The sequence below is a fragment of the Accipiter gentilis genome, chromosome 7 (assembly GCF_929443795.1).
Source record: "Accipiter gentilis chromosome 7, bAccGen1.1, whole genome shotgun sequence".
Lineage (NCBI taxonomy): Eukaryota > Metazoa > Chordata > Aves > Accipitriformes > Accipitridae > Astur > Astur gentilis.
This window is the reverse complement of record NC_064886.1, coordinates 4,439,612-4,463,471: the sequence shown is the minus strand read 5'-3', so window position 1 is coordinate 4,463,471 and position 23,860 is coordinate 4,439,612. Positions and strand designations below refer to the sequence as shown.

The window sequence follows — 23,860 nt, the reverse complement described above, 5'->3', positions numbered from 1 at the left end:
CTCAACAATATACAATTTTTAAAGGGTTCAGATAGTAAGCAGTTTAGCTTGTCAACTGACAGTTGAGAGAAATGCTGACTTCCCCTCCTTGCTGGAAGACGTCAGCCTTATAGTCTGTGCTTTCAAATAATCTCTTACAAGAGCAGTGCTCTTGTTCAGCTTCTATTTTGAACCCCCCCCCCCTTTTTTTTTTTAAATGATGACTGCAGTTCCTCTTGCCTCCTTTTCCTCTTCGCACACTGCACAGTTGCCTGCTAGTGGTACTGGATCTTCCAGAAGTTACCGTGGTTTTCCACATTGCCCTCCTGTGCTATAGCCTTAAGTTACTTGGTTAAAATCCCTGTCCCTCATTCTTCTCTGGGGACAATTATAAGAAAGGTATTTTGTTCTCAGAAATGGTAGTCTAAAATCCCTGTCCCTCATTCTTCTCTGGGGACAATTATAAGAAAGGTATTTTGTTCTCAGATATGGTAGTCTGATTATCCTGTCCCAGAAAAGAAAAGGGACTGTTTACAATGGCAAGGTAAGGCAGAAAAGTACTTTTTTCATCACCCTGTTTACTGGTAAGTGGAGATGGTTTCAATGGAGAGAACTGGTCAGGTTGACATGTGTGAGGCTTGCTGCCCTCTCCTGGTGTCATCAGGGGCCATGCATTGGATCTCACAGCTGCCTCAGATTGAGGTTTTCCCCTTTTGAGATGATGAGTCCTGCAGGAGTGAAGAAGCTGCTTTATAGGTGGAATTGATTATTTTAAACAGCAGTGTTTTGATTACGATTAGCTGGATCAATTCAACCAGGCACAGGTTTTGAATTGTCAGTTGCAAAGGCAGCAGTGTTGATCAGGTTCTCTGAATCTGCAGATGATCCCCTGTAGTTTTCTGATTGTGAGAAATGGATTGGAACTCCACACTGCTGAGTCTTCTGGCTACTCTTGCCCAATTTTCTGGGAGTGTTAACACTTAGTATGCTCTTTGTTTATGATCATGGGAAACAGTATCATGGCCCATCAGAGCACACTGGTTACAGGTGAAAATTTATAGCCACGTTTTGGTGCACACTGTGGAAACTTATTTTCAGTCAGCACATCTCAGTCTCAGCATTTGATGGGAACCCATCTTCTTACCCTGTAAGGTGACTGACCAGGGAAGGTACTCACCTTGTAGAAATAAGTTTACTCCTGATAGCTACTGAAGCTCATCTTGTTGGGTCATGTACAACAATCAAAGGCAGCAGCTCTCCACAGCGGGAATTCAGTTTTAAGGATGCAAAGTGATCTAACCTTGTGGGCCCAATGTTAAGGATCGCAATTGGTAGCTTCTTCTCCCAGGCAGCAAGAGCAAACCTGTAACCAGAGTATACCTGCAGGAATATCAGAAGACAAAATTACTGGCAGCTTAGGCAAAAGAAGAGCTACAGAAAGGAGTAAGGAAGTAAAATAGTTGCGGTTAGCAGTGGGAAACGGGGCTGTATGTACATGCTGTGTTGGCCAACTGCACTGAATTCAGGTAGGAAATTTCTTCTTTCACGAGTGCACAGAAAAGAACAGCTTTTAACCTCTGTCAGTGAAAGATTTGCAGTTTCATAGAAACCAAAACTTCATAGTACATTGAAGGGAAATGTCCTTGTCTTTTAGTAAACCTCTGCAGCAGTTTTTATTAGTTATCATAGGTACTTAAATGCTTCTACTTTGATGATTCTCACATGGCCCAGCTTAGGTACAAGAATGAACCTAAGGCATTTCAATCATTCCTGTACGAAGGATTATAAGCTTAAGAAGTGCAAGCTCAAGGAATTTGTCTCCAATATCCTGAAGCCAAGAGAATCACAATCAGGCAGCCTTGGTTTTATCTTGTTCTGGGAGGCGTTAGAGTGGAGGTTTTTTTAATGTAATAGAACTTGTTCCTGGAAAAATTTCTCTTATACAAACTCTAGTCCAAAAGCTTCTATGGGTTAAACAACAGGGGTTTCTAAACTACCTTACCTTACAGATAAGAGGCTAATGGAGAAAACACATTGTGATACAAAGGACAATCCTAAGCAGCAAGCAGAGATATTTCTGCTCTCTTATTGAGAATTTAGTTAGGAATTAGAGGTCCTAAAATCTGGTGTTTCATGCAGTGTGCCATGAGGCCTAGAAAGCTTGCCAAAGGCTCAAAAATCCAAGCAAAAAAATGTGGGGTGGTGATCTCTTCAGGACTGAATTGTATCGGTTATCTTGGCTTTATGGGCAATTGTGAATTTACTATATTCTGATGGAGGAGGTAGCAGAGAGAGGTTTGAATGGAGTTATTTATAGTGGCATGAAGTAGACTGGCAGTAGAGTGCCAGGGAAGCCAACCAGGCCAACTGTGAAGCCAGATTCCAACCACAGTAAAAATAAAATACAAAGAAGCTCTGAAGAGGCTGATTTGATCCACAAGCAAATAGCAGTCCTAAATTGTGGGACCAAGGATTGTTGCAGGCAGAGTAGCACAAATAGGAATGCAGTGTGGGAGGAAGACCTGCTTACCTGCATAGAGGATCCTGCCACCAGCATGGAGTCTGATTCTGCCAGGCGTTGGTGCACAAAATTCACTTTTTCCCGTCTCACTGTGTCTCCAAAGAATGTCACGTCGGGCTTCAGGATTCCGCCACATTTACTGCAGGCTGGGACTTGGAAATTACGCACCTGCTCATCCGTCAGGAAGACATCCCCATCTGGAGCCACACCAAATGCTTCAGCCTTCCAGGTAGGATTCAGAGCTTCAAAGTGCTCCTGAAGCTCAGAGCGCAAGATTTGGTCTCCACAGGCCAGGCAGAAAACCCTAAAATTCAGAGCAAAATCATAATGCAGAGTTTCATGTCAGCTGAAGATCTGGAGTCTGTAACTTTTTCTTTAGAAGGCCTGGAAGGTCTGTTGTCATTATCCATGTTTATTCACCAAATATTACAGGTCAAGGAGCTGTCTTTCTACCTCCAATTGTTGTTTTGTAGGAATGCTCTAGAGGAAGTGCTTTGAACCCTCTCTCCCAGTTCAGGCTGTGCTTTTTCATCTGGAAACTTTGGGTGATCACAGCCAGGCTGTGGTGGCCCTCCTGGCACTAAACACTCTGCTTAGCCCTGGATAATCCTTGCATCCTCAGGATCCCCTTGTCCTCTTCACTAAGAGGATATTTACTGTAGCAAGGAAAGGGGAAATTCTGACTGATGCAGGCTCCAAGAGAAATGATCCAAATAATGCTCAAAAAAACGGAGTGGTGTTCACGTTTCTTAAATGCACACAGCACTGCTTTGTGATCTTTTTTTCCACACCGGCCCAACACCACCTTTGAGCATGTCATCTCCAGGAACATAGCACTGACATTTTGCCTCCTTTGAGAGACCAGAGGATTAACTATCCTCCCTCTACCAACAGAGAGTACCTGTGCGTGCAGCCGTGCAATTCTGTCATGCGCTGGCTCCCAGCTTTGGTGTGAAGGGCATCCACATTCTGGGTCACCAGCCAGTGCAGCTTTCCCAGCTTCTCCCAGTCTCTTAGTACCAGGTGTGCTGTGTTTGGCTGGTGGGAGGAGAACTGGGGCCACCCCACAAAGTTCCTTGCCCAGTACCGCTGCCGGGCACTGGCACTACGAACGAACTCAGCATGCTGGATGGGCCGTCTGTCTGTCCTGGCGTAGAGCCCAACACCTTCAGAGCGGTAATCTGGGATCCCCGATTCAGTTGAGATTCCAGCTCCAGTCATTACAAACAGCCTCTTGGAGTTAGAAACAAAGCGCTGCAGCTCCTCTACTTCCATGGGATCTGGGGGAAGACAGGCTGGCACGAAAGCCAAGTTTGGAGAGATTCTGGATACGGAATGGGATCTGAAATGATGGAATCTGATGGCTCTGCAAACTCCAGACAACTTCCTGGCAGAGAACATATTCAGCTAAAAGCCAAGAACAGAACACATGGCAGGTAAAAGAAAGCAAAGAGCACCTCCGTAATACCATTTTCTTGGGATTCTCTGGAAAATGATGCTGATAAGTATGCTTTGTTCTTTTTTCTTTTTAGTAAAGAAACACAAGTTATTTTGGAAATGTTAACTAAAGCCCACCATCCAAGGACAGTGTTCGTATGTTGCTTTGACAGAGGGCAACACTGAGGACTGCTCAAGGCACGGGGACAAAATTAGCACCCTTGACTTGCAGGATTCCTGCTCTTCTATCTCGGTGTGAAGGATGGCTGCCTAAGAGGACTTGTAAAGAGCCCAGAAAGACCTGAGCATGCAGAATCTTTCCTAGGTATGTGCAACAGGGCAGAGAAGAAATGGCAGGAAGGCCAAGCACCCCACTCCAGAGGCACTGTCTGGCTGGTTCCTTCCCAAAAGAGACCCTTGCTCTGCTTTCTTTAATATTCTGCCTTCTCCAAATCAGTCCTTTCTATCTAGCCCATCCTTTGCACATGTTGTGGGAAGGGAGAGAAGAACAACCTTGAAATGTTGCTTTTTCAGTACAAAGGCCTTGACTGGAGTTACTCCTGTTTTTTTGTTTTTTTTTTTTTTACAAAGGCCTGGTGCAAAACAGGCCTTGAAATGAGACTGAAGATCGTTAGGACACTGCCTAAATGCTCTGGCACCTCCTCCTTTGTGGGTACCACCTCCTTAGAGTCACTGGAGAGGTGGAGGGGTACTGCTTTGCTTCTCCAACAGAACAGGGTGAGATAAGGGATCACCCAAATGTGTGGAGGGCAGAAACAACTGCCTGGCAGGTAGGAATGGGAACGATATCCTGCTTTAAGGGAGGAATGGCATGGCCTGTTGGGGACAGGCAGGATGGCTTTGCTGACAAGTAGCCTGGAATTGTGTGGAGGACCTGTTGTGATGGGAGTGGACTGTCTTGGACCTTGATTTTGTTTGGTCTTTCTAGCAGTCTGCAGTTCTCCTTTCTCCATTTTGCTATTTTAAAACTATTTTTTTCTGGGCCTCTCTATGGTTTTGCATACAAAGTACAAAAAGTTTTGAAAGAAACAGTACTGAGAATTGACCAGTATTTCTCCCTCCCACCATATCCCTTAGCAAGGGGCCTTGTGTGACATCTGGAAGATGGAGGAAGGACTTTATTTACTGATAAAAAGGGATGATCTCTAAAGAGTCATGGCAACAGGCCCCAGATAGTCAAGTGCTTAAAGCTTGCTTGGTAATGTGGGACACCTGGATGCAGATTCATGCTCACTCCTACTTCTGCCTTCACCATGACAAATTACTGGGAGGACAGCTAAGGGACTGGGTCTCACTGGGAGTCCTCAGCCAGCTGGAGCAGATCCCTTTCAGGTGTTACTGGCAGTGGTTTGAAGGTGGGGTCTGTACAGCTTGTTAGCTGTCAAATGGTTAAAGCACGTGGGCAGTTTCATAAATGCTGCCCATAGAAAACTTGCAGTGCTTGTGAGATCTGTGGCAGCTCTGAGAAAGTCAGAGGTATTCAAGTGGTGAGCTTACTTATCTAAAAGGCTGGCATCTAAGTACTTTTGATGACCTGTGCTTCAGTGCCTGGATGGTTTTTAGGCTCCTGCTGCATTTAAATTGCTTTGCCTCAAGTCCCCAGTCCCCCTCCAGCACCGGTTCTTAGAGTAAATAGCACAATATTTGAATACGTTTAAAGTTTCAGTGTTCAGCTGTAAGTACCATGATACTAAACTGATGCTAGCTGGCAAAGAGTAGATTTGTTTCAGTTAATCTCCAGTTCTCAAGCTTTGCATCATCATCAGTTGAATTACAGGGAAGACTGGACTTCCTCCATAGTCTGAATTACTTTTTAAATCTAAGCAGTAGATTCTGTTTGCAATGATTTTTGTCTTGTTGTTCAGCAGGAGTTGTGTTGGGCATTCCCACTGAAGAGGTTTAATTTTCTATGTGAATTAATTAGAAGGGACAAAGTCTCCCAATAAACTGTAATTTGCTTTGATAATAACTTCTGTCATGATGCTCCCCAAAGGCTGTTAAGCCAGTTTGACAGTATTTAAATTGCTTTAACTGATGAAAACTCTCCATTCCTGTCCCTTATCATCAAAAGATCTCTCAGAAGGAAACATTCTGAGGGGGAATGAAATGGAGATATAATATGGGTTGGCCCACAAGAGAGAGAAGGCAACGGTAGGCCCAGCAGCAAAAATAACAGATACATTTGAGAGCTGCCGTGAAGTGTAGAAATAGGAAAAACTTATAAAGGACAGACTATTTCCTGTGAAATGCAAAGCTGCTTTTAAAATGAAAGTGCTCAGATTAAAAAATAACTATGACACATAGTAGGGGAAAACTCTTTGAACGTACCTGCTGAGATCCGAGGCTAGAGTTTGTTTTTAACACGCATCCAAGATGCTCCACAGAAAGAGACCGGACAAGTTCAAGGTGGAAGATAAACAATTCTACAAATGGTTACAGGCCAGAAATTCCGAGGGACAGCCACGTCACCCGAGTCTCTTTTGCTGAAATAATGACGTGGGAGTGGGGGGTAACAGCCGAACCGAACGCATCTAACGAAATAAGAGTGATATGGTGAATAATGCCTGAAAACTTACCTTTCATAATGCTGCCGTGCCCGACCGCGGAAGGAAGGGGCTGGCCCGCCGGAGGAGGGGTTTTCTGGGAAATGTAGTTCACAAAGAAATTAAGCCCGAAGCACAAAGACTACAATTCCCGTGCTTCAAAGGAGGAAAAAAACCCCGGAGTTCCTCACGCCTGATAAAAGTCAAATTGAAAACACTAAGAGCTTCATAGCTGCCCTCAAGGAAACATATAAGAATAAAATCAGATTAGATTAGATTTGATACAAATGCAACTAATAGCTTAGATAAAAAGCATTGTAGATGCTTGTCCTTATAAAAGCATTCATTTTCTTTTCACTGATGCTAACAGGCTTTAGGCTTAAAATGTGAATAAACAAATAATGGAAGCAAAATCTGCTGAGGGCTGTTAAAGACATCTCTTCTAGCTCAGGAATTCCCTGAGAAGTAAATTGTTGGGCTGATATGTTTGCCCTGTTCTGGCACTCCTCCTTCGGCACCTACATTTGGCCCCAGGAGAGATGGACCTGTCTGGCAGTCCTGACATTCATAGTTAAGCACACTTGAGATGACAGCAAAAAGTGTTGGCAGATAGATGTGGAAATGGCCCGTGGCAGCAAGGATGGACAGATAATGAAAATCCGGTCCATTGCGCTGCAGTTAGTGGGGCTGGACAAAACCCGAGAGGTCAGCATGGCACAAGTGATCTGTGTTCAGCTTTCAGAGGAGGCAAGGATGAAAAATGAGAGGGCAGCTGTTTCTTTGATCTGGCTGGACCTCTCCCAGGGCATAGTCAGACACCCTAAACCACTTCAGGATTAAATTCTTTGCCCCCCCAAAGGGCTTGTACCAGTAGTGCCGTTCACCACTTCCTGCACACGCTGGGTGCACCAATTGCTCCGACCCCTCAGCACTTCTGTAAGCGGGAGGGATTTCTTCCAGTGGATTTCTTCCTGCCTAAGTGGGCAGGGGTGGCTACCTGTGGGGACTTTTTTGAGTCCTTGTGTGAATGTGGCCAGCGGTGCTTTGCAGAGCTGACACCACCCAGCTATATTTCAACCCCAGGGCTGTGCTGACCTGCTTGCTGCCTATGCACTCCCTGGCAGGAACTGATTGTGCCTCTCTGCTTGGAGCAGACATAGGTCTCGATAATCGCATGATAAACTGTGTGAATTGCCTGGCAATAAGGGGTTTGGTGGTGGGGTTTTGGTTTTGTTTTTCTTCCAAAGGAGTCTTATTTTTCTGGAGAACAAATAAACAGGAGGAAGTTCAGACTGCTGCAAGGTAGCAGCCTGGTACTAGATGCTGTTTTACAAAGGACGGGCTCTTTCTAATAATTTGGACAGCTTTTCAAATGCGTTCTCCAAATCACTCTTGCTAATTAGTTCAAACCATTGCAGGGATTTTCAATCCATTTTTCTTGCCTCTTACAGTTATTTCAAAGCCCAGACGAGCCCGAGCCTGTACATAGCAGCTTGTAATCTTGTGACCACGAGGAAGAAGCGCATCCTGCTTGCGTGGTGCCAACCCTGCCCATCCCTGCCGCCCCGGTGCCCTGCGGAGGTGTGGGGCGCGACCCTCTCCGTGGCAATTTCGTGAGCCTTAAATGACCGTGAGGCTGTCAGTGCCCGTTTTAAGCGTTTAAACGGGTTTCCAAATCGTTGGATGGGGATTCTGCTTTGATGCCACCGGGGTGGCGAGGGCAGCCCGCGCCCGGCAAAGCCCGTTTCACCCCGGGGGTGGGGGGGGGCTGCCGTGCCTCCCCATACTCCACCTCCCGGGCCGGGATACTGCGATTTTTGGCTAACCCCTCCCCGCTCCTCGGTCCCTGGGTGGCGGGGCAGCCCCTTCCTTCTCCGGTGCTCATTACCATAGCGCTCTCCCGGCACCCCCCGCGTGCCCCGCCGCCGCGCCGCCCTGCCGCCCTCCCCGGTGAACCCCCCCACCGCCCCTCACCGCCTCCAGCGGGAGCGCGGGGTGTGGGCGGGGGAGAGCGCGCCGGCGCGGGGCGCGGGGCGGCGCGCCGGCGCGCTCTGACCACGGCGGCGGGGCGGCGGCGGGGGAGGGTGGCGGGAGGGGGACGGGTCCTTTAGCTTTGCGCAGTGGCAGTATCGTAGCCAATGAGGTTAATCCGAGGCGCGATTATTGCTAGTTGAAAACTTTTCCCAATACCCCGCCATGAAGACTTGAAATATAGTCGGCATTGGCAATTTTTGAGAGCCTCTTCGGAGGCTGGTTTTACGTGGTTAAAGACAGAAAAAAGGAGATCGTGGAGCCCCGGGTCTGAAACAACGGGGAACACGCGTGGGAGACGTCTCGGCGGAGGGGGTGGGGGGTCCGCAGCCTGGGGGGTCCCCGGGATGGGCTGGCGTTGGCGCGGAGTCAGTGGGGAGCCCCTCATTCAACAGAGATGCGCGCCCTGACGTCACGCCTATTTTGCATAATCCTTCCCAGCAAGCTTCGCGGCCGTCCCGCCGCTCGGTACGGGTGGTGGTGCGGGGGGGAAATGGGGCGCCCCGCTCCCGGCGGTGCGCGGGAGGCACGGTGGCCGGTGGGAATCGCTACCGGGAAAGGCAAGGAGGGGGGTGCGCTCGAGCGGCGGCGCTCGCCCCGACCTCGGCGGCGGCCCCGGGGCGAGGGGCGGCGGCGGCGATAGAATGAGGTTAGCTTTGCGCAGTGGCAGTATCGTAGCCAATGAGGTTAATCCGAGGCGCGATTATTGCTAATTGAAAACTTTTCCCAATACCCCGCCATGACGACTTGAAATATAGTCGGCATTGGCAATTTTTGACAGTCTCTACGGAGACTGACTTTTCGTGTGAAAAAACAGATTGAAAGAAAAAATCAACGAAACGTGGTTTTGTGTCTGTATTGCAAATTTCGGACGTGGAGGTTTATTATAGGGAGATGCAAGGGCTTTTGTTCTCTCTGCCAGCGCAAGCTGCTGCCAAAAGTATGTTTTAATGAACTGAGGGCGCGTTTACACAAAAAAGCACGGTTCCTGCCTTTTTCTTTCAAAGCTGCTGAAGGAGGAAGTGGAAGGACTGGAGTGCCGGAGAAGTGTTGCTGGTGTAGCTCTCGCTGAGAAGGATCCCTTGAGGATCACGGCATCTCAGAAGGTAGCTTAGGCAGTGAGAGAGAGGGTTGGCATTTCTGGAGCAAGTGAGGGGGAGTGAAAGTCTGCATCGTGTTTGACTGGCTCCAGAAGTTCTCCAAAACCTATTAGGGAACAGCTTTCAGTGCACAGTACCGTAACCTCCATTTTGAGTGGATTTGTTAAGGTATATCCATTGGCATCACTTGCTTAAAAAAAAAAAAAAAAAAAAAAAAAGTCTCCTTATTGTCAAAGAAATCACAAACCTTTACTCTGGAAAAAGCAGCTGCTCAGTTTGGTGTAAAATCCTGTTCACCATCTGTTTCTAATTTGCAGCTGTTGTCTTATTTAATACCTAAGCAGACCCTGTGGAGGGAGACTAGTGACCATTGCACTCCCTGGGCTGAATCTCTGCTGGAGCTGGCAGCAGCTGCCCTCTGTCACTTTGTATGAGTTAGATGTAGCTTATGCTCCTGACAGGTTACCTCTGAAGTTTTTCTCTGTATGATTGTGTGCCAGCCGGATGCTCCTACCCTGCCAGTAAGACCCTGAGCTAGGCAGCTGTTTTAAACTATAACTAGGCAGAGTAGAAAACTGAGTAGTGAACATTAATGTTCCCTCTTTATCGGGTTTATTTGTAACATTCAGCTGTGCTGGGGTATTATACACAATAGTGACTATAGAGTGACAGTGAAACCTCATAGATGGTATTTGTCCCCCCATTTGTACTTTCTTGCTAGCAATATCAATTTGAAATCAAAACCTGAAGCAACCCTTTGGCAGAATAAGCCATGCTAATAAATACCAAAGGCATACGTAGTTTATAGTAACACACTCTGTGTAAATTGCTTGATTCATATAAACTGTGTTGGTGAGTATTGGTTTCATCACTTGTTTCTCATCTCTTCTGCCAAAACTGTGTGTGATAGTGCTCTGGTGTGGTGCTTTCATTCTGCATTGCGAAGTCATGTCCTACATCTTATGCTAGAAACCAAGTTTGTTCATTTTGCTGCAATAGATCCTTCCAACAAGTGTGAAGTTGGACCCTGAATGGGGAAGTTGCATGTTGAGGTTTACTGCCATTGCCTTAACCCTAAAGCTCTGCCTGAATTTTTCTTTTATGTATTCACCTGAAGGAAGAGCTACATCCCCTTTTATGATGTCCTTGTGGCACAGCACAGAGGACACACACTGCAATGAAGTCATTCTCATCGCTCTGCAGTTTCAAGTCACTTGCTAGAAAGTGTACAGGTAAGCTCTAAATGTGCCTTACAAGTCCATGTAGCTTCATATCTGTTCTTCTCTGACATAGCTTGTCTGCCGTAAATAACGGTGTTTTTCATAGGAGGTATGAAATGAGCTTGGATTGCTCCTCTGTTTGGCAGCCAGTCTGAGATTACAGCCCTGAAGGGGACAGGTGGACAGTTAATCCATCCAGTCTCTGAGTCTCAAGTGTGTGGAGGTCAGTGGGTTAAGCCACCCTTCTATGAAGCTGGTCCATAACTGGTAAACGATGCTTTGACTAGAGGGAAAGGCCTTGAGCAAGTACTCTGAACACTTGGGTTGTGTGGAGCCAGGAAGTCCTGAAGTCCAACATTAGGTTGATATTGACTCATTGTCTGACTTTATTTCCAGCTCCCAGCCCTGTTTCCTATCTGTAAATGGGGGCAATAACTTGTCACACATTCTGTGAAAGATAAGTCGAGTCATCACATGTCTTAGTCACAGGGCACAACGTCAGAGGAAGCCCCGTGTATTCCTCTGCTGTGCTACCTGCCTCCGTTCCCTAGCGCTTCCCATCCGGCACCAGTTATGAGGGATGCAGCTCCTCTCGGCATCAGGTCCCCCTCAGCCCCGCAAGCAGCCTCTGGGCACGCCTTGGGTACGCTGCTCTGGTGGAAAAGAGTTTGCTGGAGGTGGCCATCACTGGGGAACGGCAGCTGCTTCTGCCAGCAGCTGGCAGCTGCATAAGAATGGTGCTTGAGCAGCAAGCAGGTGTTTGTGAGTGAGAGTTTCAGAGGCAGAGAGTGGGTAGATGATGAGAAAACAGGAGTTCCAGGGCATTAATAAGGACAGGAGAGGGTGAACGTTGTTTGGGTGAGTTTAGCTTGAGCCCACACCACTAAGCAGTTGTCTTAGCAGCTTGGGGTTTAACCTGCCCCTGCTCCGTAGACTATCATGGGATGGTTAAGGACTGGCAATTTTAAGTAAGAAATGTTATTGGGTGAAGATTTCAGTTATGAACAGTATCTGGCTATGAGGAGTGCAATGAGAATAAGGTTGGTTTTAAAAGTCATGTTACTAGAGGATAGTATCACTCATGACAGCCCTGCCTTTCCACCTCACATTGCAGTGTTGAAGCCATAGGCAAAGCTTTAGAGGCAATGACTTTTTTTGCACTGAGCAGCTTGGACACAACCTATTTTTTGTGGGTGCAACCCTATCTGGTGCTATGACATGTTAATTTCAGCCCTGAGATGGAATAGAAACTGCTTTCTTGATTTGCACTCACTTCCAGACTCCCAAAGGACACTGTAGGAAGCTGCAGATAAAAATTGCATACCAGGCTATAATATGAACAGAGCACAGTGGGCATTTTATTTATGCAGAGGTAAAAATACAACCCAAGTCAAGACAAGTGCCTGTTGCTAGAAGAAACAGACAGATCCCAGGAAAGGACACGTTTCTGATGACCTTAGGTCCACTATGCTACCAGTAAATGCTAGTGGTTTATGTTGCTCCACCTGGGGGGATGCATCCTGAAGTCCTCATTGTGCAGCCAGTGATAGGTTTTGAGCAAATGTAACGGTCCCTTCAAATAATGTTTTAAATTTTGCTCAGGGACCAGCAAGGGTGGGTGTCAGGCAAGATCCTTGGCATTGATGGTGAAGCATACGGTGAAAGTCTTTGCTAATATTCGTATTGTACTTAGATCTAGGTAAGGATATCATTTTCTGAGAGGTTCTGGATTTGGAGTAAAACCTGGAATGAATTTCCTGGAGGCCGTTGATTATTCGCGAGCGTTGGCTGGGACTAGGGAAGGGATATTTCCATGCCCCCCTAGTGATAGTTCTCATTGTAGCATGTCTTAACACAGGAAATAATGATGTCTGTTGAATTGTGCTAGCTGGGGAAACTGGGTGTGTTTGAGCCTAGAGAGTGAAAAATGAAGCATCGGAGATTGCTAGCAGCTGACCTCATGTTCTGTTTTTATGAAAATGCAATCCCGTAACCTCAGCTCGACAACAGGACATGTGCTGTTCAGCTCTGAGAACATTCTCTGACTCGGTAGTCATTTTGTAAGGAAAAGCACTACAGGGGTCATGTTTCCTGCATCCTTAGCTGTTCCCACACTGATAGTTTTCGGTGTATCCCTCATCAGATTAGGAGCTGAACACTTGGGCTGAGCAACTGTTTTTACTGCCATGTCGACTTGGCCGGAGAGCGATGGTAGAGTAAATAGCGGCTCTGACGAGGGTGGAGCTGCTCTGTGGTTCGGGCAAGGCTGAGGACTTTGCTGCCTTGGAGCGTGGTTTGGTGGTGGTTTGGAAGGCAAGGCAAGTCGGAAGCGGTGGTTCAAGATGCACTGTCACATGAGGGCTGTTACGGTTTTTAAACAGAGCAAAGGAGAAGTGGTTGGTGGCTTTCCTTTATGGCACCAACAGCTTGTGGAAAGTTGCTCGGGAAAGGTTTCGCTTGCCCAAGCTTTCACGCGGATCGGGTAAATCGTCAAGGGGCTCAGAAACGTCGCTCTGTTCGTAGGCTTTTGGGGGGCGCGCAGCCGCAGGGCGCAGGGCTCCTCGCGGGGAGCAGCACCCCAGCCGAGCCTGGCACGACTGCATCGCAGCCCCCCGGGTGGGCCGTGCCCCTCGAGTGAAGAGGACAGGGTTTTGGGTTGCGTTCCTGGCCGGGCACCGGCAGCCTCGGACGCGCGTGGGGTCTCAGGACGGCTCCCCGCGGCAGGGCAGGCTTTGCCGCGGGGACGGAACCCGGCCCTTTTCCCAGGACACTTCTCCGGAGCTTTACCGGAGCTCGGGAACGCGGCCGGGGGACGGGAAGCCGAGCCCCCCCGTCCCGGGGCCCGGAGCCGGTTTGGCGGTTCCCGGTACCACCGACAGGGGGCAGCGCCGTGCGGGAGCGGCGCGGAGGGGTGGGGCGGGGGCGCGCGCGGCCCGCGGGCGCGCGCGGGGGCGGGCCGGGAAAGTTGCGAGGCGCTGAGGCGGGCGGCGGCGGCGGACCGGGCACGGCGGCACCATGGACGATTTGGGTGAGTTCCGAGCCGCTTGTATTCCCCGCGGCGGGGAGGACGAGGAGGGGACCGCCGCTCCCCCTCTCCCCCAACCCCCCCCTCCCCGCCTCAGCGCCACGGGCAGCCCCCGCGGCGGCCGCGGCCCGCCCGGCCACGCTGCGCCCCTCAGCGCCGCCGCCGGGCTCCGCGCCGGGGGGTTCGGGTCGGGCCTCTCGGCGCCCGGGGATGTGTCGCTCCCCGCGGACCGCTCAGGCCCTCCCGGCTGGCAGCGCTGGTTCACCCCCTCCCGCCCCCCCCCCCCCCCCTTCTGCCCCCCAGGCCCCTCGGGTGGGCTGCCCTGGGGGCCACCGGCAGGCACCCACCCCCGGCCGCGGTGCGGGCCGCCGGTGTTTGTCCCGGGTCTGTCCCGGTTGGGAAAGGCGTCCTTCGGTGCCGTACCCCGGGAGAGGCGTTGAGCGTGGTCGGGTTTCGGCAGACACCTCCTCCCCTGCCGCTGCCTCTCGAGCCTGTTCTTGGGCGAGATGTGTAACTTTGCACGGGTGTAGAGCGATCGCTGGGGAGCCCTCGGGGGCCAGGCGAGCACAGCCCCAGCCCAGCGTGCCGCCGGGCTCGGAGCTCTTCCTTCTCCTCCCTGGGTTTCTCCCAGGTGTGTCAAAACCTTCCGAAACTGTGTAGCGGGGAAATGTCAGGTCTCACTGGAAAGATCTAGAGAGTTTGAGTTCCTTTGGTACCAAGCCGGAAAGGGGGTGGATCTGCCAAAATCCCTTGTGCACTGGGAGACATTAGGGTGACTTAGTTCCGCTTATGAAACCGATTAAATCAGACACTGGGGAGGGGCCGCAATCCGTTACTTCCATCCTACCTTTAATAGAAACCAGACCTTCTCTTAAGATATGCTCCAGGAAAAAAATGCAGTTTTATTACTGGACCTGGAAGCTCACATTACAGTCCTGGCATAAAGCTGGTGGTCACGCCTTCAGAAAACATACTCTCATTTGGGCTAATGATAAAACTTACAGGGCGAGGAGTCCATCAGCTGAATGGCTTCCTGGTGAAAGGGGCACCATGAAGGATTCATTCTTAGGGAGTGAAACCTTACCCTCTGCCCGGGTGAAGTAGCTGGTGGTGCAATCAGAATTAATTTCTACTGCAGTTTCTTCTCACAGTTACTGTTTCTTTAACTGCAGACTGTTCTGTTTACTGTTTCTTATGTCCCTCAGCCTGGTTATCTCTTGGAGATTTGGTGCAAGTTTCTAGCTGTTCAGGAATGCATCGCTAGTCAGAACAGGATTCACCCAGTCTGTGTATTTACTTGATGAGTGGCCCTTCAAGGTGAGCATACAGATAGCATTGTGTAGGGCCGGTTTAGTGTCTCATCAACGTGCTCTTTAACGAACCATAGGAGCTGTACTGTGCCCACTGCGATGTTGCATTCTTTTCCGGTTGTCCGAATAGGCTACTGCAGTTTCAACACATTTTTCCTTTCCTCTGTAGGAGCGTTGGAGGTGAACTGCAAAGAAAGTCTGAAAAAGGTCCAAACTTGTGTCTGTTCTGCTCTTCTGAGGTGTTAAATGTATTGGCACAACCAAAAATTAAAGTTGTAATCTGATCTTTAAAACAGAAGTTTTTGTCTCAGCAATTTGATTCATCACGTCTTAATTACACCATGTCTTTCTCAATTTTTGTGCAGTCTTTCAGACTGGACAAGATGTGATTATCTAATAGTAAGCAGTTGAACAAAAAAAGTGGGACCTTTTCTCTCTCTAAGCTTTTCTTTGCTGTACAGAATTCACCGTGGAAAGGCACGGCAGCTATTTTCCCTCTGGAAGTCATTGTTAGCCCCCAAATTGCTCACTTCGTTTTCTAAAGCCATTCACCTTGGGGTGCATATATAAGGGAACAATGCCGTGCTGATACAACTCTCCTGAAATAAGTCAAACTTTTGAATTGAAGTGAGAGTTGTTTGTTTTTCTTTCCTCATTATCTATGGGTGGATTATCTGAGTTGCGGATTAACTGTGCCATGGATACAGATGTCTGCACTGGCTGTGTCCAGAGTCAAGCTGGTCCGGCAGGACTTGTTGGTTCAGGCACAATGCCATGTGGACATAGCTGCACTGTTTCCAGGGCCAGTGCTGGCCCAAAAGTAGTTTAGCATTGAGCTTGAGCTAATACGCCTTGCAGGTTCAGGGTTGATGTCAACTTAGATATTTCCACACCATGCTTCTGAATCTATGTTGTGCAGAAATGACTAGTGACTGATGGGCCTTGCTAGACACCTCACAGAGCCCGTTGGTGTGGCTGTTCTTAACTCCCTGAATTTATCAAAAATCTCCTCCCTCTTCTGGAGCTGACGGAGTTGATCAGTGTGTGCTTGTGCACTGTGAAATGGAGGTCCAGAAGTATCTCAATTTCATGCTGCTTGGGCTGGAGAGGTTATGAAACATCTGTGAGAATGGATTTGTATTGCTTTGAGGATTCATTGGGAGTTGAGAAAAACTTTGTTCCTTTTGTTTTCCCCTCAGTGTTGAAGAAGTGGTGTTACGGTGCACAGTTCACACAGGAAACTGTTTCAGAGCTCTGCAGGCGGAACTGGTGCACCCCATTGCGCTGGGGGTGCACAGGACACTCAGTGCTGGGTCCGGGTATAAACTAGAATAGCACGTTATAGGAAGGGGGGGAGGAGACGGTCAATTCAAGCAGCTGACCAGACTTGTCCAGATTGTCTTCCTTGAATCTTTCTAAGGAAGCGTATTTTGCGGATGTGCTTGGAGTTTGACAGGAAGCTTGGTGAATGAGTTTGCCGTTCTGCAGTGTTGTAAATTGGCACAAAGAGTAAAACTTTGTCCTAAAGAGTGACAATCCTAACTCAGGGCTATCACCCCTTTCAGGGGATTACCAAAGCACAGCATGTTGTTACATGCTGTGCTTCCAGCACACAAGTGACCAACTGCACATATTTGCTTCAGGCTGTTTGAGATATTGAATTAGATGTTGATTATTCTTGGTTCTGTGGTGCTACCTTGTCTAAGTAGTATGTGTGAACAGATCCATTAGGATCTGCTGGTTGCAGAGGAAGAAACCTAATTTATGTAGTGTGTCATGTATTTTATGGTGAGAGGAGTAGGAGAAAGGAAACTTTACATTTGCTTTAGTCAGATACTGTTTGATTTTTGACTTTGAATGTTTTTTGCAGACTTTTTCTGAAAGGGGTTGTTTGCAAACACTACTATGATACTTTTTTTTTTTTTTTTTTTTTGGAGCTTTGGTAGCTCCAAACAGAAATGGTGTTGCTTTTAGAAGCTTTCTTTTGATGGCTTTGGAATTCTTGCTTCTCTACTGCTTGGTGGTTGTTTTTTTTTGTGTTTTGTTAAAAGGCTTCAGATTTTTTTAATCTGGGTTTTGCAATCAAAAACAAAACAGCATTCACTAGAGCTTGTAAAAGATGTTTTACAAAGAAGTTATTTCTGTTTAATAAGAACGTATTTATGGTAGTATTTTGGCTGTGCATGTAAACTAGACTATAAGCTTCTTATTTTAGGTGTGCTTGCTCACTTCTACAAGGATTTTTCTTTTTGCAGGTTTGTCTAGCAATGTGGCTTCAAAATTCTGGGTGCAAAGGTTCAGTGGCACAAGGGATTTTACTTTAAAAGTTGTTTCCCTCTGATTTAGGAACTCTAACCCACCCTCTTTTCAGGGCTTAATCCTCTCAAGATTGACTTTAAAGGGAGCAATCTTGCCATTGATTTTTCATGGGAGTGTGGAGGGGATTGCATGTGTTTCCATCTGTCATCTGCCCTAACATTTGGAAGATTGCTGTGTTCTGCAGGGCTATGCTGTCCGTCTCTCTTCTGAGGGGGATGCTTGCCTGTTTCTGAGTCAGTTCCTTCAATTTGGAAGTCATATGCAATGGGTCTTGGTCTTACTTGACTGAAAGTTTAGTGTGAAATTGCTCGTGGTCAGCTACGCCCAGGAAATGGTATTGGGGAAAACGCTGGTAAAGTAATTTGGTCCCTTGGCTTTCTACTGGCTCAGGTTTCTGAGTCATTCCTGCTGCTGGGCGAGAAGACTGTAAACAGAACTAATACTCTGCACAATGGGGTTCTGACTTGTTTTAGCTTCTTAGCTGTTGTGACCGCTCATAAAACAGGGACTTCATTGTCCTGAGCAGCTCAGACAGGGAGTCCTCTGCCTCAAGCAGTGTGTGATGTAGAGAGAGGCTTCTTTTCTTGTTGCTCTATTTCCATGGAAAGGCTGGACTCTGTGCTGTCTTTAGCTCCTTTGTCCCTCGCTGGGAGAGGTCAACTTATCCCAAGTATTCAGCTGCCCTCCTGGTTAAAATTGATCCTCTGACACCATCTCTACCACAGAGAAAGAAATGGATAACTTCTCGTACATCTTTAACTCTGTGTCTCTACTTGTTCTTTCTTTCCCAGGGAATCATGATAGTTCAATTTCTCTGGACCCTTTTTTCCTCACCTTCTTTGCCCTTGAACTGTATTATATGCAACAAGTTGTGAAACTGAAGAAATGACGGATAAAATTCTAAAGTCTGGCAGCAGAGCAAGCAATAATAATGCACTTCTAGTTAGATCAGAGTTGGTTTTCTGATCTAGTGCTAAGACAGACATATATAAATTCCTTAAATTAAATCTGTGCGACTAGAGCGGGGGGGGGGGGGGGGGGAAATCCTGTCCGTGGCCACAAAACAAATCTGTTTGAATCGGACTAATGTGTTAGTTGTGATATCCAGGATCTGCTGCAGCTTTGGAGATAGCCGGAACACATTCTGAATTCACTTGTGTTGTGCTAGTGGAAAATCAGTGCTAGTGAATAGGATCTCTGGTCCCAGTTTCCTGCTCTGCATCTCAGGGTACGCCTCCCTCCCTGTGTGTACTGATCTTCTGTGTCTCTTTTTGTCTGATGCGGAAGCTGTTAATGAAGATGCTTTTCTACTCCAGCTGCCTGAAAGCAAGACATTGTCTGTGGGAAGCTTCCCCAGGCTATGATAAGAAGATGGGGTTTAGGGAATGAGTTTCTTGGTCAGTTTAGCCTGTCCGAACTAACTTAGGTTTAATAACAAGCCCTGGAAGTGCAGGTTGTCATGACTGCTATTATATTTTAAAATGCTAGGTAGGGAACTGTGGAGACCTTTGGGTCCTGTTCTTGTTTCAGTGTTTGTAAAATCTCACTTCACATCTCATCCAGATTCAGATAGCAGCCAAAAATGGTGATTCCAGCTTCCCCATGCCTTGTGTGCTTGCTGCTTACTTAGCGAGTATCAGGCTCCAGAGTGAACTGGTTCAAATTTCTGGTCTTTTGGAAAACCAGCCCTTTTCCCCCAAATTGAACAAATGATTTGCCATTGAATCAATAAGCTGAACTGTCTTGCCCTGTGGCAAGGTAGCTAGATCCAGTGCAGTGTAGAAGCAAGGAGTGGCACCATTCCTTTCCATTTTGGGTTGAAGTTAAATGGATTGGAGAGAAAGTGGAAGTTGCGATCTCAAATTGGTTTAGCCTGATTTAACTGCTGCTGTAAGGCGTGTTGTGTTTCCTGTCCCCATCTCCCTTCCTTGTGTCCACAATAACTGTTGGGCAGTTAGCTGGATCAGCAAGCTGATTGTTCTGAAAGTCTTTTTTTTACATGGACAGTGGACTGGGAAGTAGGTGAGCCTACCTCTTTTAGTTGTAGCTTATGTTTAATCTAGCATAAGGTAACCATTTATCCACAGCCTCAAAAACTTGCCCTGACTTTAGGCATATTGTTTCTCTGTCTGTGAAATAGGGATAATAGCTCCTTACCTGCAAAGTATGGTTAATGTTTGTTGAGATCTCTGTGTTTCTGAAATAGCTTCCAGCTGAATATATCAGAATAGTAACTCTTTCAAGCTTTTGTGGTCACCATTGCTGGAAAAGCTTGCAGTGGCAAGTTTGAATTAGATTTGTAAGTTTTTATTCCCTTCTCAGCCCTGTTTAATATTCCCTCTCCGCCTTTCTGATTGGTCATCCTTTCTTCATCCTCTGTTGTGATAGGCTGTGAGTAGGGAGAAAAGATTTCCTTTCCCTTCCAAGTTCCCCACAGTAGTTCTACTCTAGTCTTTCCCTTTACCACAGAGCGTCGTGAAGTCATTCAAAGAATGTTGTGTGCTAAAGATACACTATGGAAATAGGAGGTGGGTGATGACTTTCTCATATCACTCTTAGCCGTTTTTCCCATTTGTGCTTAATCTCATCGCAAATGGCCCCAGAGCCTCAGAAACTAGCTGGCTGGGGACAGTCTTCCTTGATTGACTAGTGTTAAAATCCATGCTTTCTCTTCTGTGTATGTATGTTTTTAAATCCCAATAAAGCAAATGAAGTAGAAATGGCAACTGGCGTGCTGTGGAACAAGTCTGGTGTTGGTGTTTCGGTTACTGGAACTTGACTCCCGGAGATTATCTATTTGTGCTCTTTAGGAGTCTGGTAAGCTCTTTTTCTGCTCATATAAGTGTAGCTTTTTCTTGTAGCAGACAGTAATTATTCTGAATTTACATGGGAAATTTATCTAAGCAGTTTGAGACAACTATGAGCTGAGGATCCAAGAGAACTTATGGCAGGCCACAGGGGGAGGTAGCCTGCATTGTTATTGCTTGGCTCCTTTTCCCCTGTGCTGGACTGTCTCTACACTGCAAAGGAGTTTAGTTCAAGTTATTTAAATGATGATGAGGTAGCCTGAAGTCTTCAAATGCAGTTTGTCATGCCACTTCTCACAGTGTTCTTATTGTCATACGCAAGTTTGGTGTAGATGGCTTTGCTGGGTGAGCTACTGAGTACATCTGGGTGGCAGCATGCAGTGGAGTGTAGCTTGATTTCTTGTTTTTTTACTGTTTATTGCACATGTTTAAACCTCTAACATCTTGCAAATGATGTGAAGGAACATCAAAAAAAGTAAATGGCGCTCCAGGGAATAAACTTTCTGAATGACACTTTGCATGGGGAATTGTGCTTTAAATGGCTGAGCTATAAATCAAACTGTATGGGGTCTCCAGGAATAAACCAATCCCATGTTTTTGTCACAAAATTGAGCTGGCAGACAGAATTAATCTTGTGTCTGTCTAGATGCCTGATAGGATCTTGCTTTATTTCTATCCTTGAAAAGCAAGGTGAGCAGAGAATTTCACTTCATGCTATAGGGAACCTGTGGTGGTGGTTCGGGGACTGTGAGTAGGCTGGGTTTTTCTAAGAGCAGGAGGGGGCAAATAAAGCCAGAAGTAGAAAAGGTTATGGGCAGGAGGGCTGTAAATGATTTGCCATGGATTAGGGGCTTAATGCTCCCTTGTTCTACCCTCTTTCATGGTTCTAAACAAGTTCAGGGCTTCTCTCTGAAAAGGTTTCTTTGGGGTTGAAGCCACTTATTTCAGCTGGTTCAGACAAAAGAGCCTAAGGCTAACTGCAAGGCAGTTGAGGTTGCTGGTGCCCCACGAGTTGGAATGAGATGATGGCCTGGCTGGTCTTCTCCGCTTCTCAACTTGTTTGACCATTAGTTGGGTCTGCTGCTCCCCATTCCTCAGCACCAGCACCTGTCTTGGGACTAGAGATTTTTTGTTGCTGCTAGCAAATTACCCCTTTTGGGCAGAGGTGGTCCACAAGATTAAGATGCCTGGTAGTAGTACTTCTGGTTTGAAGCTCTCCCTCTCGTTCATTATGGTTTTATGTGGGAGACACTTCTTGGGCTGTGTTGGTCTGGTTAGGCAGTGTGATACACAGCTGGAACTATTCTGCCTGGCTGCGAGCAGCTCCAGCAGTTAGACAGGATCCCTGCAGAGAGCTGGAGCACTGGGGGAGGGAACGAAATGCCATTTCATCCACGTCATGAAATCTCTTATCAGTGGCCAACTCAGTGTTGTGGGTGGGTGAGCGGTGCTGGCCAGAAGAAGCTGTCTTTTATTTCTGCTGTGAAATGTGAGGAGCTCAGTGCTGTCAGGCTGGGAGCTGTGGAGTAGCTCTGTGGAGTTTGGGATGAATTTGTCAGTCAGGTTCTTATAACCCTAAGTTTGTCGTTTGAATCTATCCTGCTGGTGCTTAATCTTAGATTTGCTACTTGACTGTCCTGAGCAGTTCCCTTGGGCAGTGCCTCACAAGCACAGCTACTCTGGCGTGCTGCTCCTGTACTTCTTAATTGCTTAAATCTGGTGCCTCCAGTACCTTCTCTGCCTTGGGATCATGCTTAAAAGCCTTGGCCATGCAAGTTAGAGAGAAAATCTGTTAGATTATCATTCATTTTTCTGTAAGAGTTGGTTAAGGGCTCAATTTGTTGGATGCTACTTTCCCATCAAATGTGAGGGAGGAAACTACATGAAACAGATCACCATGCTATATGGCTTATGGTGGTGTGAAACTCGGAGACGTTCTAGGCTGTCTGGATCTGCTAGAGTCCTCTGATTGCATTGCTTACATTTGAAAAACACTCTGCGTTGGATGGAATAGCCGGTGTGATGTGAGGTGTTTGGTGCCACTTTCTCTGGAGCGGTATTGCTCTGGTGTGATCCTGTCTTTGCAGGGTTGGGAAGCTGCTGGGGAGGAGGCTTGAAGACAAGGGGTTGGGGGTAGTGCAGGGAGGAAGCTTTATGTAATTCTTGGCTGGCTTCTGAGTAATTGTTTTAATGAAATGGAATGCAGTGTATTCAGTGCTTGCTTGGCAGAAACAGCTATTTTTTTATTTTCTATTTTTTGGGGGGGGAAGGAGTTGGAGTTAGTCTATTTTCCAGCTGCTTTAAGCAGTTAGGCTTGGATTTGTCGCAGAGATAGGAGTGGAATATTGTTCTCAGCGAGGGGGCAGTTGCACTGCTGTGTGTGTGTGGGAGGTTGTCTTTGTACATTCAATGTGTAAATGGAAGAGCCTGGTTCCCCTGTTTCTCTGTGCGTTGTGAATGCTGGTGTGGTTCTGAAGTGGATCAGATTAAAGTACACAACAGTAATGGGATGATAGTGATGTGAGTAGGTACATGTCCATATAAAAAATATATGCATCTAGGTACTTGATAGGAAAATGAATCAATTTTTCACAGTGCCCTACTTCAGTGTATAGCAGGGAAGAATATGATGTGTTGAGACAAAGAAGTCAACTTAATTTTCAGCAAAGCAGAAATGTGGGGGGCTGGGAATCTTGACTTCTGTAGACTAGTGCAAAATATTCTCTCTAGCTATCTCAGAAGACTTTTATCATTGGATTGGTGGAGGAACAATCAGAGATCATGCTGAAACCCCTTTTTTAGAAAGTGATTTGAAGAAGGATTCCTTTCATGTACCTATGAAAGGGAATTTTATTCTCATGCTGCTTCTATTTCAGTATTGCTGACATTTCCATTTTTGGTCAGCACTGGAGATTGGTCTCTCTTACTCATCTTTACCTCTCAAAAATCTACTTTCTCTTTGGTCTTTGTAATTTAATTTTTTTTTTTAATTGCAGTTTTCTGTGGTCATGAGTTCTCTTGTGAGTAAAACAGCCTTCAGTTGGCAGAATAAAATTTTTCTTCGTCTAATAACAAAACAACAACTTCTGTGCAGGGCACCAAGATGAAAAAGCTGTCATGTGTTTAATTGCTTTATTAATACTGCTCTTGGTAAAAAGAAATCCTCACTATTTCTCTTGCTGGTGACAAAACAAGCAGGAGACTAGTGACTAATACTTCTGTCACAATGCCAGATGATAGGTAGAATGATAGGTCATCTACATTCTCACAGTAGGAAGAGATAAGAAAACCTTAAACATTCTCCAGCTCTTCTCCATCTACTGGCAACAATATATTCCAGTTCTAAAACTGTTAGTTTTCTTTCTGGCTTTAACAATTTTCTTTCTTTCAGTGGGCCTCTGTCATGACATTGTGAAACTCTTGAGCCGCATTCTTCTGCCAATGCTAAAAAAATAATAATGCAGAGCTCTAGAGCTGCAGAGCAATCGCCAATCTCCATCAAATTACCACCCACATCTTCTCCCAAAGTAGACTGGGGGACCAGTTC

The 23,860-nt window shown here is 46.8% G+C and overlaps 2 protein-coding genes and 2 non-coding genes across 6 annotated transcripts in view; 3 read left to right on the top strand and 1 right to left on the bottom strand.

Moving 5' to 3' along the window:
* Nucleotides 1–537: 537 nt before the first annotated feature.
* SIRT4 (sirtuin 4) lies at nucleotides 538–6,576 on the bottom strand. Of its 2 annotated transcripts, XM_049804200.1 has the most exons (6): nucleotides 6,535–6,564; nucleotides 6,287–6,441; nucleotides 3,402–3,907; nucleotides 2,510–2,804; nucleotides 1,157–1,359; nucleotides 538–707 (listed from the first exon to the last, which is right to left on the bottom strand). In XM_049804200.1, the coding sequence occupies exons 3-5, from the start codon at nucleotides 3,899–3,901 to the stop codon at nucleotides 1,195–1,197; spliced, it is 960 nt and encodes a 319-aa protein (XP_049660157.1). In that variant the 5' UTR covers nucleotides 3,902–3,907; nucleotides 6,287–6,441; nucleotides 6,535–6,564; the 3' UTR covers nucleotides 538–707; nucleotides 1,157–1,194. The 2 variants fall into 2 exon arrangements, with proteins under 2 accessions (XP_049660157.1, XP_049660158.1); XM_049804201.1 differs by lacking the exon at nucleotides 6,287–6,441 and having other exon boundaries at nucleotides 6,535–6,576.
* Nucleotides 6,577–8,610: 2,034 nt separating this feature from the next.
* On the top strand, nucleotides 8,611–8,751 carry LOC126041419 (U4 spliceosomal RNA). Its single transcript, XR_007506859.1, has one exon. It is a non-coding gene; the product is annotated as a U4 spliceosomal RNA (small nuclear RNA).
* Nucleotides 8,752–9,184: 433 nt separating this feature from the next.
* Nucleotides 9,185–9,325, top strand: LOC126041418 (U4 spliceosomal RNA). The gene has a single exon (XR_007506858.1). It is a non-coding gene; the product is annotated as a U4 spliceosomal RNA (small nuclear RNA).
* A 1,469-nt stretch (nucleotides 9,326–10,794) lies between these two features.
* The window catches only part of PXN (paxillin), a 48,240-nt gene continuing 35,174 nt past the window's right edge, over nucleotides 10,795–23,860 (top strand). The window contains exon 1 of one of the 2 annotated variants that reach the window (XM_049804193.1): nucleotides 10,795–10,864. In XM_049804193.1, coding sequence (XP_049660150.1) covers nucleotides 10,810–10,864 — 55 coding nt within the window. In that variant the 5' untranslated portion in view covers nucleotides 10,795–10,809. Of the gene's footprint in view, nucleotides 10,865–13,804; nucleotides 13,881–23,860 lie in introns of those variants that run through there. The other variant, XM_049804194.1, reaches the window with a different exon arrangement.

What these genes read in the sequence shown, in the direction of transcription:
- SIRT4 (XM_049804201.1), bottom strand. Translation starts at nt 3,901, where the DNA reads ATGTTCTCTGCCAGGAAGTTGTCTGGAGTTTGCAGAGCCATCAGATTC. An exon ending in TTGCACGGCTGCACGCACAG is followed by an intron (nt 2,805 to 3,401) that starts GTACTCTCTGTT and finishes TCTGAATTTTAG; the next exon opens with GGTTTTCTGCCTGGCCTGTG. An exon ending in TGGCAGGATCCTCTATGCAG is followed by an intron (nt 1,360 to 2,509) that starts GTAAGCAGGTCT and finishes ATATTCCTGCAG; the next exon opens with GTATACTCTGGTTACAGGTT.